This window comes from Mustela nigripes, chromosome 6 (assembly GCF_022355385.1).
Source record: "Mustela nigripes isolate SB6536 chromosome 6, MUSNIG.SB6536, whole genome shotgun sequence".
In the NCBI taxonomy this organism is placed as follows: Eukaryota; Metazoa; Chordata; class Mammalia; order Carnivora; family Mustelidae; genus Mustela; species Mustela nigripes.
The window spans coordinates 54,660,087-54,672,806 of record NC_081562.1 but is presented as its reverse complement, the minus strand read 5'-3'; the positions used below and the strand labels follow the sequence as shown (position 1 = coordinate 54,672,806).

At 35.8% G+C, this 12,720-nt stretch overlaps 1 protein-coding gene and 1 pseudogene across 1 annotated transcript; both read left to right on the top strand.

Annotated features, from left to right (window-relative positions):
- The first annotated feature begins 381 nt into the window (after nucleotides 1-381).
- On the top strand, nucleotides 382-1,317 carry LOC132020283 (taste receptor type 2 member 7-like). Its single transcript, XM_059404474.1, has one exon. It carries the CDS (start codon nucleotides 382-384, stop codon nucleotides 1,315-1,317), a length of 936 nt encoding a protein of 311 aa, XP_059260457.1.
- Nucleotides 1,318-1,922: 605 nt separating this feature from the next.
- On the top strand, nucleotides 1,923-2,019 carry LOC132021021 (U6 spliceosomal RNA; annotated as a pseudogene).
- Nucleotides 2,020-12,720: the final 10,701 nt, after the last annotated feature.

Here is a 12,720-nt window from a genome sequence, read left to right as displayed (position 1 = left end):
AAAAAATGTCTAACTCTTAAAGAAAATAAAAGACATTGTAAAAATATGTAAAAATCTAGCTCTGGTTTGTGTTTTTACAAACCAGGATTCAAATCCTAATGAATAGCTTTACATAGAAATTATAATCAGAGTCATGGGAGCAGGTAATCTGTTATTTGCCTTGAAAATCACTAGCCTGGAACTTGAGAGACGATTTCCCAACGTTAACTAAGACTTTGGGGGTGTACTGGAGGCATTCTTTTCTTTGCCAGTGGTTATGAACGTCCAGGAAAAAGAAATGTATTGAACATTAAAGTTTTGGATCCACAAATCTGTAATTTGCAAATTACTTAATTTACAGATCAGTGAAGTACTGAAGACAGAGATTTCCTGACAGCAGTCATGGCAAGCACATTCAAGAATGTATTTACGATGATTTTTGCTGGAGAATTCATAGCGGGGCTTTTGGGAAATGGGTTCATTATATTGGTTAACTGTATTGATTGGATCAGGAGCTGGAAGTTCTTCTTGATTGACTTTATTCTTACCTGCTTAGCTATTTCCAGAATACTTCTTCTCTGTATAATAATGCTAGGCATAGGTATAGACATAATTTGTGAGGAAATATGCTACAATGACAATCAACTGATGATTTTTGAAATCCTCTGGACAGGATCGAATTATTTCTGCATAACCTGTACCGCCTGTCTCAGTGTCTTCTATTTGCTTAAGATAGCCAACTTTTCCAATCCCATTTTCTTCTGGATAAAACAGAGAACTCACAGACTGCTTCTCATTATTGTCCTTGGAGCGGTCCTCTCTTTCTGTTTGTCCCTGCTTTTAAAGGATACAGTATTTAAGAACCTGATCAAAACCTGGGTAAACCCTGACAGCAATCAGACATTGAACTTCACAGTAAGAAAATATGATTTATTAACTTCTAATATAGTCCTGAACATAATGTTCATCATCCCCTTTGGAGTGTCTCTGGCTTCCTTTGTCCTTTTGATCCATTCCTTATGGAAACACACCAGGCGGATGAAGGGCACAGGTTCTGGGGATCTTATCACCAAGGCCCATGTGCGAGCCATGAAGTCTATGATTTCATTCCTACTCTTCTTCTTTATGTACTGGTTGAGCAATATTATAATATATTTGGCCTATGTCATGCTAGACAGTTTGGTGGCAAAAATGTTTGCTTATATGTTTGTATTTTCCTATCCATCTGGCCATCCATTCTTTCTGATTTTATGGAACAGCAAATTGAAACAGGCTTCTCTCTGTGTCCTGAGGAAGCTGAGGTGGTGCAGGAATGTCAGGAAATCTGCAAATCCATAAAGCATGCCTGAAATGACTGTGATTTTCTGAAGAATGAAGATCGTGAATAGAACTCCATGTACCTTTCTTTTATTTCCTTCAACTTCTTTTATACTGTTCTGTGGTAGGTCCCTGAACCTTATTGGAAATATCTGTCTGGAAGAAGTTAAAAGAAAGAAGAGTTTGCTGTGTTTCCATCAGAATAATGCTGATATAATTAATAGTAAAATTAGAACATATCACCAAGACAGTGGGGATTTGATGAGAGACACAAATAGACTTTGAGAAGACAGTAATTTACTTGTGCTTAGATTACAACTGTAAAAAAATTAAGTGTAGCAAGTCTCAGAGACAGAAAAACCCCCCAAATCATGAAATGAATATTTCAGAATTCTAACAACTTATTACCTGTGGCTGATGGCTAACCATGACTTAAAATTGTATTTGGGAAAGAATGAACATGGAATGAACTGGTATGACAAATTTTCGGCTACTATCTAAAATATGCTCCTGGAAGTCCAGTTACAGAACCCATGAGAACCCTACTATTTCTTAAATATATACCAAAGACGGTCTCAAACAAGTAAATGAGTAAGAAAGAAAACACATGACTTAGAAAATACAAGGCGTGATCACACGGCAGCGCAAAATTGGGATGATATAGAGACTAGCATTGCCCTGTGCAAGGATAACACGCAAATTCGTGAAGCATTCCATATGTTTTTAACTTCTTTCATTTGTACCATTCCTTCAAATAAAGTAATTTGGTATCTCCCCCCAAAAAAGATACAAAACTCAAAGTAGAGGGTACAGTAGAAGTTATTTTGTTGGGTAAAAAACACAGAAAATACAATGCAAAATAGTTTTACATTTTTCTCATTCCTCAAGTATGGTACCAGTTTTGGTACTAAGCATTACTTGTTAGTGCTGGGTTATCAGGAATCTCATGTATTGACAGAGATCACTTGCTTTCCCCACCCCCCCCCCAGTAAAGTTTATTCCCCAATAAACTATTTTATTTATTTCACTTTTCTCTCTCTTGGTGTTTTATTTTTTAAGCAAGAGGATTTGGGTTTACTGTTTGACTTTCCATTGGTATATGAGAAAAAGAGTATTTATTTTTCAGAAATATGTTGTTTTAAAGGCCTATAGAATATATCATAGGAAAATAAATGGGGCAGAATTATTTTTTGTTGTTGTTGAGATGTAACTGACGTATAACATTGTGTAATTGAGGTGTACAGTGTGTTGGGTGGATACATTTATATATTGTCTTATGATTACCACTGTGATTCATTAGCTAATACTTCTGCCATGTTGCATGATTATGATTTATTTTTTGTGTTGAGAACAATTAAGATCTGGTCTCTTAGCAGCTTTGAAGTTTATAAGTCATGTTGTTGACTATAATGACTATGTTGCGCATTAGACCTCACAAATTTATTTATCTACTAGTTGCCAGTTTATACCATTACACAAAAATTCCCCCAAATCCTCAATCCTAGCCTCTGGTAACCACCGTTCTACTCTCTTTTTATAAATTCAGATGTTTGGGATTTCACATATAAGTAACATACAGTATTCGTCTTTCTCTGTGTAATTTATCTCACTTAGCAAAATGAGTGATCACTTGCTTTTGGCTCCTTCTTTGGGAAGTTCAATTTATATATGGGGTACCGACATTTTAAGGGGGTAGAATATACAAGAAGCTTTGCCTAGGTGAGATATAAGTGAAATTTATCTTTAAAAAGTTGGACTTAGGGGCACCTGGGTGGCTCAGTGGGTTAAGCCTCTGCCTTCGGCTCAGGTCATGATCCCAGGGTCCTGGGATCGAGCCCCGCATCGGGCTCTCTGCTCAGCGGGAAGCCTGCTTCCTCCTCTCTCTCTGCCTGCCTCTCTGCCTACTGCCTACTTGTGATCTCTCTCTCTGTCAAATAAATAAATAAAATCTTAAAAAAAAAAAAGTTGGACTTAATAGCATGAAAGCAGAAAGCAAATTTATTCTTTCTTATTATGGCTCCTACAACCCTTTTTGTTGAGTTATCTTTTTCCAGGATAAAACCTTAGACAGAGTCCACAGCTGCTATAGTCACTCATACATTAAGTCCAATCGAGACTAAAACCAAAACTTACATCTGTCATTTAATATCAAACTTCTCTCACTCACCTTTTTCAGATCCTACTCAAGCTTGAAAACCTGACATAGGAAAGGTTGTGTCATTGTTGAGTCTTGTTCTTCTCCCCAGTATTCATGCTGCTTTTAGTTTCTTTATGATTCCAAGAGTTGGATAGCTAGTGTCCCCTATAGCTTTCTTTTGGCTAAGGAAAGTTGTCAATCATATCAGATATTTTAATGCAGATTCATTCTTCTGTAGGTATCTATGTCTGGGATCCCCAAGGCCACCCTCATGTTTGATGACTCACAAAAATACTCAGGGAACTCAGAAGGGCTGTTATAGTGACAGTCGGAGACAGATCTACGATTGCTTGTGCTCTGTTAATTTACTCCAATACAGATATAATGCCTGAAAAGTAGCTGCAAACTGGGTGAGAGACTGTGGCTCTCTTTCATAGCAACCTAAATTAGGATTCTGGTTATGAAAATTAAAATTTTTTCTGTGTTATATGGATTAAACAGCATTTCAGTGAGCTAATGACCTTCTTCCTGAAAATTTGAAGCATCGATCTTTATTGTTGCAATTTATAAATTCCTCCAAGATATATCTAGGTGTGGAGTTTGCTTATTTGCTTTCTAAAATTTTTGTTATTATTATAATGATGAGTATTCTCCTTCTACTAAAGCCTCAAGAATGTCCTCAGTTTAGCACTTGGACTACCCTCTCAATCCAAAGTTTTATTTGGCTAGGAATTTTTTCCTATTATGTGATTATTTCTTGTCATTTATCTTTTCTCTTCTATTTTTTTAAAGATTTATTTATTTATTTATTTGACAGAGATCGCAAGTAGACAGAGAAGCAGGCAGAGAGAGAGGAGGAAGCAGGCTCCCTGCTGAGCAGAGAGCCCAATGCAGGGCTTGATCCCAGGACCCTGAGATCATGACCTGAGCCGAAGGCAGAGGCTTTAATCTACTGAGCCACCCTGGTGCCCCTATTTTTAAATAAGAATATGTAGACATATTATCCTATGGATCCACCAATTGTTCTTTATTTAATATTGATTTAATATTCTATGACCTCTGCATTTTCTGCACTTTCTTGAAGGTTAGTTCATTTGTTTTTTCAATTTAGCATTTCTCTTGTTTTGATTTCCCTCAATATTAATCTCTAATATCCATATGTGTGTACAACACACCTTCATGTTTCCATCCAGCAATTATAGGAATTTGATTTTATGACCTTACTCAAGGATATGCCTTAATAAGTAGAGGGAACAAGTCAGTTTTCTCTGTCCAAGTGGAAGTCACCAGTTGCCTAAAAACTAGAGCAGGGTTAGGAAACCCTGGGTCTGGTAAATATGTTAGACAAAAGCATGAAGAAATGACTGCAGAATTTTCTTAAGATAAATGGACTGCTTGTTTTTGGAAACATGGCATCCTTTACACCTTGAAAGAACCTGAGGTACTGCACTATTTTTTCTTAATTTAATTGTTTGTCTTGTCATGAACTTTATCCCTTTTTTTAACAGGACTATTTGACTTTTTCTTATTACTCTTCAGATCCCTTTATGAATTATGACTATTATCTCTTTGTGTGTTTCAAATATTGCGATATTTCCCAATAAATTATTTCTTTTTAAAAGTTTTACATATGGTATTAATTTTTATAGAATTATTTTACTATTGTATGTACAAAAATGTTCACCTCTTTTATGGTTCTGGGATTTTGTTCTTTTTTTCCCCTCACTTTTTAAATTGAAGTGTAATTAATATATAATGTTCTATTAGTTTCAGGTATACAATTTAATGATTCAGTATTTTTGTACATTACTCAGTGTTCATCTTAATAAGAGCACTCTTTTTTCTTTTTTAAAGATTTTATTTATTTATTTGTCAGAGAGAGAGCGAGCGAGAGGGAGCACAGGCAGACAGAATGGCAGGCAGAGTCAGAGGGAGAAGCAGGCTCCCTGCGGAGCAAGGAGCCCGATGTGGGACTCCCAGGACACTGGGATCATGACCTGAGCCGAAGGCAGCTGCTTAACCAACTGAGCCACCCAGGCGTCCCAATAAGAGCACTCTTAATTCTCTTTATTTCACACATCCCCCACTCATCTCCCCCTTTCTGGAATTTTGAACTGAACTCTTAGGAAGAATTTCATATTCAATTTTTAAGAAACATTTCCCCATTTCTTTTTTTGTTTTGTTTTGGTTTTTTGTTAGCTTTTTTATATGCAAGTTTTGGCACAATTACATCTTTAATCAAACTCAAGCAGAGAGAGTCAATTATCAAACTCATTTTTAATTTTGTATATTCTGTGAGGTAGGGAATCTGACTAATTTGAATAGATGATCAATAAACTGTTTAAAGTAAAATACCTATATTTTATTATTTTTTTTAATTAAATTTAACTTTTTTTCAGTTTTCCAAGATTCATTGTTTATGCACCACACCCAGTGCTCCATGCAATACGTGCCCTCCTTAATACCCACCACCAGGCTCACCCAACCACCACCTCCCACCCCTCCAAAATCCTCTGTTTGTTTCTCAGAGTCCATAGTCTCTCATGGTTTGTCTCCCCCTCTGATTTCCCCCAACTCACTTCTCTTCTCCATTTCCCAGTGTCCTCTGTTATTCCTTATGCTCCATGAGTAAGTGAAACCATATGATAATTGACTCTGTTTGACTTATTTCACTCAGCAAAATTTTCTCCAGTTCCATCCATATTGATACAAAAATTGAGGGGGCACCTGGGTGGCTCACTGGGTTAAGCCTCTGCCTTCGGCTCAGGTCATGATCTCAGGGTCCTGGGATCAAGCCCTGCATGGGGCTCTCTGCTCGGCGGGGAGCCTGATTCTCCCTCTCTCTCTGCCTGCCTCTCTGCCTACTTGTGATCTCTCTCTCTGTCAAATAAATAAATAAAATCTTTAAAAATAAATTGGGTATTCATCCTTTCTGATGGAGGCGTAATAGTCCATTATATATCTGGACCATATCTCCTTTATCCATTCGTCTTTTGAAGGACATCTTGGCTCTTTCCACAGTTTGGTGACTGTGGCTTTGCTGCTATGAACACTGGGCTACATATGGCCCTTCTTTTTCACTCCATCTCTATCTTTGGAGTAAATGCCCAGTAGTGTAATTGCAGGGTCTTAGGATAAATAAAATATCTTTATGTAGTGGTAGCAAACTCTAGTGTCCACAGGAGCCAGGAATGTCTATAAATGTGTGAGCACATTGATAGTAGAGCTAATTGTGATGAACCTATGAATGAGCTCCTCGTAATTATGTTCAAATTTATGTTTTAAACAGTTACTGTCAGATCAGTCTGCCAGTCTGTGGCCTCTTACTGTCTTTTTCAATTTCTTAGCTACTGTGTAACATATGCTCTTATAGAGGATTTTCAGAATCAACTTCTCAAATCCCATAAAATACACTATTGGGATTTTGACTGGACTCTCAGTGAACTTACAGATTTCTCTAAAACGTAATGTATTCCCTTTAAAGCATAGAACTTACAAATTAGTTTCCTTACGCCTTCTCTAAGGTTATTCAATAACATTTCATAATTATTCTTTCCCTTAGGTATTATGCTTTTTTCTATTGACTTTATTCCTAAATCCATTTTAGTTTCCCAACTAATTTTAAATATATTTTTTGTCTTACGTTTGAGATGAGAAAAATAAAACTTCTGTTTAGAGACATGTTGTTAAAAGGCCTGTGCAGTTTGATGAACTTGTATAGAAAGTTAAGAGTCATAACCCGGAACTAAGTTCCACCTTGTTACAACAGTGGAAATCATGGGGGTAACGACTTTGTAAGTAAAGAGATATTAAAGAGTTTTTGTCTGGAAGGAGAAGAGTACAGTTGTTCAATATTCCATTTGGTGTACATTTTAAATTATAAATTAACGACTTCTATTTTAGCTTCTAATTTAAAAAACAAGTAACAACTGAGATTGATTAATTGATACAGAAAACAGAAAGTATGCCGATATATCATGATGGAAAACACCATGTTCCACTTTTCAATTAAATATTTTTTATTAATTAATGGTAATGCTTTGCATAGGCTGATAACAATTTGGGTTGAAAAATATGCATTGGAAAACCCAAAAATACTTACACATTTAAACTCATAATCTCACTTACTGAAGTTTCATCTAAGTAGAGAAATAATTACAGGTACTTGGGTAATCATTGTCATATTGTGAAAAAATAAAATAGAAAAAGAGATAAAAGTACTCTCAATAAGGGATTACTTGAAATAAAAATATTATATGCCTTTGATGTAATGTTATGAAGCTATAATCAGAATAATTGTTGTGGAGAGTTTACAAAATTTACAAAAGGCCTTATCTTCTAAAGCTAGTGAATCAAAATTAGACCTCAACATTACAAAAATAGTATGATTATAACTATGTGTAATGATAAGTAAGGAATAGTTAAATATTAAAATACTGGAAGAAAATCAGTATAAATATTAATACATTATTGGTATTTTAATTTTTACCTACTTTTTAAAAAAAGATTTTATTTATATGATAGAGAGAGAGAGCGAGCACATAAGCGGGGGAGCGGCAGGCAGAGGGAGAAGCAGATTCCCCTCTGAGCAGAGAGCCCTGTGTGGGGCTGGATCCCATGACCCTGAGATCATGACCTGGGTGAAGGCAGAAGCTTAACCGACTAAGCCACCCAGGTGCCTGAAATTTTTATATACTTCTAGAACTTTCTATGATTGTACTTTTTTCAATTCAGCAAATATTTATGAAATGTTTACTATTTGTCAGGTTTTGCATTTACTAAGAGGATTTTGACAGTGAAACGTTAGAATTTTTTCTTCCTTCCAAAAAATTACAGTCCAGAGAATAGTAATAATAGATCACAAAAAAATGCTATAATTAGAGAGACACAGGATGATGAAAAAGGACACCAAATCCAAGTTCAGATGATGAGGGACATTTTTCCAGAAGAAATTGTATCCAAACTATGTCTGTGGGAATCAGAAAGGAGATGAGCGCCAGGAATAAAGCATGAAAATAGGGATGCTTTCATCCTGAAAAGAATGAGAGCATTTTCACCAAAGCAGAACCTCTACATACATAATGGAAAGAACTTCTACAAAAGGATAAGACTCTAAGTAAAGAGTAATGAGACTGGTCTTGCAGTCCGTGCCAAAATGATGAGGGTCTGAATCAAGATAGTAGTCATAGACTTGGTGACAAGGGGATAGATTTGAGAGCTTTTAAGATCGTAAAAATTACTGGATTTGGTAGTGAGTAAAAGTAAAATCAGGCTGGCACAGATTTCTGGCTTCTGTGAATAGATGACCTACAAAGGATTTAGAGCTATAATTTCTGGATTTGTTTGAGAAATTAAGAACTAGTCTTTGCGAATTCTCTCTAGTCTATGGAATGATTAAATCAGCACTGGACAATATAAAAGAAAGAGATTTATTTTGGATATACTGGGAAGTGGAGGGCAAAAGGGGTGTCATCCGTCCCCTATTCTTTTACATGATCTCTAGTCCTTAGGGCATGAAGTGATTAAGGTCTGTGTATCTCTCCTCTGAATGTATTTTGCTAGCAACAAACGTAATGATCAAACTGTCCTTGGATCATGTCTAGATTGTTGATGGGCCCTCCTTTATGGTAGATTTGTTTGTTCTTAGAGGTTGAAGTGGCAAGGTTTAATTAGTCCTAAAGCATCATCTAACTAGCAAACCAGCTAACTAACTAGCTGCTTGTTGCAGGACTACCTTAACATGATCTGCTTCTAGAACATCATAATCTCACAGGATCTCTTCCCTTGGGCTAGTTATGTCATTATTTGAATCTTTTCACTACTAATTCTCTTGAAAGACCAAGTCGGAAAGGTAGGGATGAGAGTGACATCTAATTACTGTTGATTCAACTGCACTGAAGACATCAATAAATCAAAATATTTTTCTAATTTATTTCAAATGATCAGAACAGATATCCCTCAGGCATTTTGTATTTTAAGCAGAAATATACCCTGTAGGTAATTTTAAATATAGTAAAACATTTTTCAGAGATTTAGTTATTAATTTGAGAGAGAGGGAGATCAACATGGGAATTTCCTGGCCAGCACCAGCAAATTTACTGATAGACCCCTTTCAGTCACCTTAGGAGTGTGACCTTGCCTAAAATAATAGATTCTTTGTTAGTAATTCCCTATTTTCTGCTCCCTTTCTACCTTTAAAAACTTTTCTTTTTCTGTAGCCCTCTGTAGCTCCCCTCTACTTGTTACATAGGATGTTGTTTGATTCATGAATTGACTAATAAAGCCAATGGGATCTTAAAATTTAACTCAGTTGACTTTTTGTTATTTAACAGAGGTACCTATTTCACAATTGAGATTTGTAAATCAAATGAAGCAGTTCCTTGAGAGGAGAGAGGAATTTTTATTCAAAAGAATGAAAATTAATCTGTGCCTTTATTTACATATTAGCAAATGAGGGTCTAGTCTTTCAACCATCTCTTTACATAGGATGTTACAATTTCTAGCTGACATCTGGACCAAGACTGGAAATCTTAGCAGAGCTGGTTGGAAATGTTCAATGGCTGTTGGAGATGACTGGGATTCATAGCTAAGAGGAAGAAAAGTAGATATTATTGCATAATTAAACAAAACCTATATCCTAATCCAGTAAATCGTAAGGAGATTAGTCAACAAACTGAAGATCAGTTTTTTCTTTGCAACCATATCGAGTACATTGGAGAAAGTTCTCATGGTTGTAACACGTGAGAAATTTAAAATAGATATTTTAAGGAGTGGATTCATTAGACTCACAAATTGCATTGCTTGGATTAGAAGTAAAAAATTGTGCTTGATTGGCTTTATTCTTATTAGTTTGGCCTTTGACAGAATTAGTCAATTGTGGTTAACAATCATTGATTTGTTTTCAGTGTTGTTGTACCAGAAAATCCCTGTTCCTATGGGAAATAACCATATCCTAAACTAGTGTTTGGATATTGGCCAGCCACTTGAGCACTTGGTTAGCTACCTATCTCACTGCCTTTTTGTTTTAATCCTGAAGGTCGCCAATTTCTCTATTCACTTCCCCTTTGGCTAGAATGGAGAATTAATGAGGCAGTTTTCATCCTTCTGCTGGTATCTGTGACCTTCCTGTTCATAAGCTTTCCTTTGCCATATAGTTTTGATGTTTCTAATATCATTCCCTAAAACAACAACAAAGAGGAAGTGAAAGAGGGAGAGAGAGAAATATAACTGGGATATTCAATGTGAATAAAAATAAAAATTTAAGTTATATGATTATCTTTACTACTGGGTCTGTCGGAAGGCAGAATTCTCCCTTTATCTGCAATGTCTCCCAGCTGGACTAAGAATTAGATTTATGTGAGAGGGATTAACAGGAGGAAAAAAAAAAAAAGCTTTTTTTCCCCCCCTCATTAAACCCAACAATGAAATTGAGACCTAAAGAAATTACCAAGGCAGGCAGTTTTTTATACATTTTAGACAAAGAAAAAATAAATTTGTGAAGAATTTACAGGATAAGGAAAATAGGTGTTTGGGAGTTTTAATTAGTAAGGAATTCTAAACAGAATTTGGGCTGAAGTTGTAAAGGAGTGAAAAGAGGCAAAGATGTTTGTTTCTACAGCTTTCTCAGCTTTCAAGTCCCTATCTCCGGTGATAAGGATGTCTTTTTACTTTATCGCAGAGGGGATATTTTTTATTTAAGAGATTCATTTCTGCTTTCAGGGGAATGGAGGAGGGTCCAAGTGTTTTTGCACTGGTTTCTTAAGTAACTTTTATTTAAAATAATCAGTATGCCAAAGTGGCACATTGTGGGAGTGGCCTGGCTTTGGCCCCTTCAGTTTCCTCACTCCTGTATCCCCTTGATTTTCTTTTTCTCTGTTCCTCCTTTTTTTTTTTTTTTTTTTTTTTTTTTTTGTGGAAACACACATGGAAGCACATTGAGCTCATCAGCGATTCTAGAGACCCCAGTATGAAGGCCCATTTCAGAGAGGCAAACCTAATTTTCTCTTTCTTGTGTTCTTTGTGCTATATCCATTTGCCTTTTTCAAATTTGGGGGATATTTTTTTGCTACAGAACAAGCTGGCTTGGTTTGGATGTTTGGTGGTATGATAAGAATTCCCTATCTTTCAGGTCTCACATAAGTTGTGATTTTTGGAAACAGCCAAATGAGTAAAATCTTAAAGGGAGGGCATTTTCAGCTACATCGGCCTATGAGAGAAGTCAATGAGAAGTCTGTGTAATCTTCCTTGTTTCACTGGATTCTTCCTTTTGTATATGTGCTATCTCACTGAGTGTCATTTAAATTCTTCCTAAATCTGGACAGACCTCTAAGCAATAACCAGATGAAAAAATAATAAATAAATAAATAGGAACTATCACCTCTCTGAACTGTTAGAACTTCTGTGCATGTATGTATAAGTCACCTTCCACTCATGCAGACCTAGAGAAGAAAGATGTTATTAAAAATCAAACACAAGTAATCAAAATTGAACAGGTGGGTATAGTAAGATATGGCAGAGAGACAAAGCTAAATAGAAGAAAAAATTCCAAGACCAATTGAAAATCGCTGTCATTAACACTGAGTCATTCACAAATGTTAGGAGGCGAGTATGGATCTGTGATATGAATGGTCATTCAGGGATATTAATGTCATATTAATGTGCTTTTACCTAAAGCTATTTAATTCCTCTAAATCACCACCTGGTTTCTGAAATAATCCAGATTTAGCCATTTAATTCCTGTTTTGGTAATCTTTTGCCATAAACTGTATTTGAGAGTATTTCTGTACTGATGTAACTGCAGAAATCAAATAGTTTAAAATTCATTGAGGTTGTTAAAATCCTTTCCTATCATCTGGTAACTAATGCTGGAAATGTTATTATACTAGCATATTGTACATCCTGAGGGATGTGGGGCTATCATATCTGGAATACATATCAAAATAATGCACAGGGAGTAGGAAAGGTAAGGGTAGAGTGGTCATATATTGGTAACTGATGAAAGCAGATGATTAGTACATAGGACTTATTGAATCGTCCTCTCTGCCTTTGTTTATGCTTGAAATTTTTCATAAAAAAAAGTTAAATAGAAAATAAAGAGAAAAAAAAAAGGACTAGTGTCCAAAATCTATAAAGAACTTAGCAAACTCAACACCCAAAGAACAAATAATCCAATCAGGAAATGGGCAGAGGACATGAACAGACATTTCTGCAAAGAAGACATCCAGATGGCCAACAGACACATGAAAAAGTGCTCCATATCACTCGGCATCAGGGAAATACAAATCAAA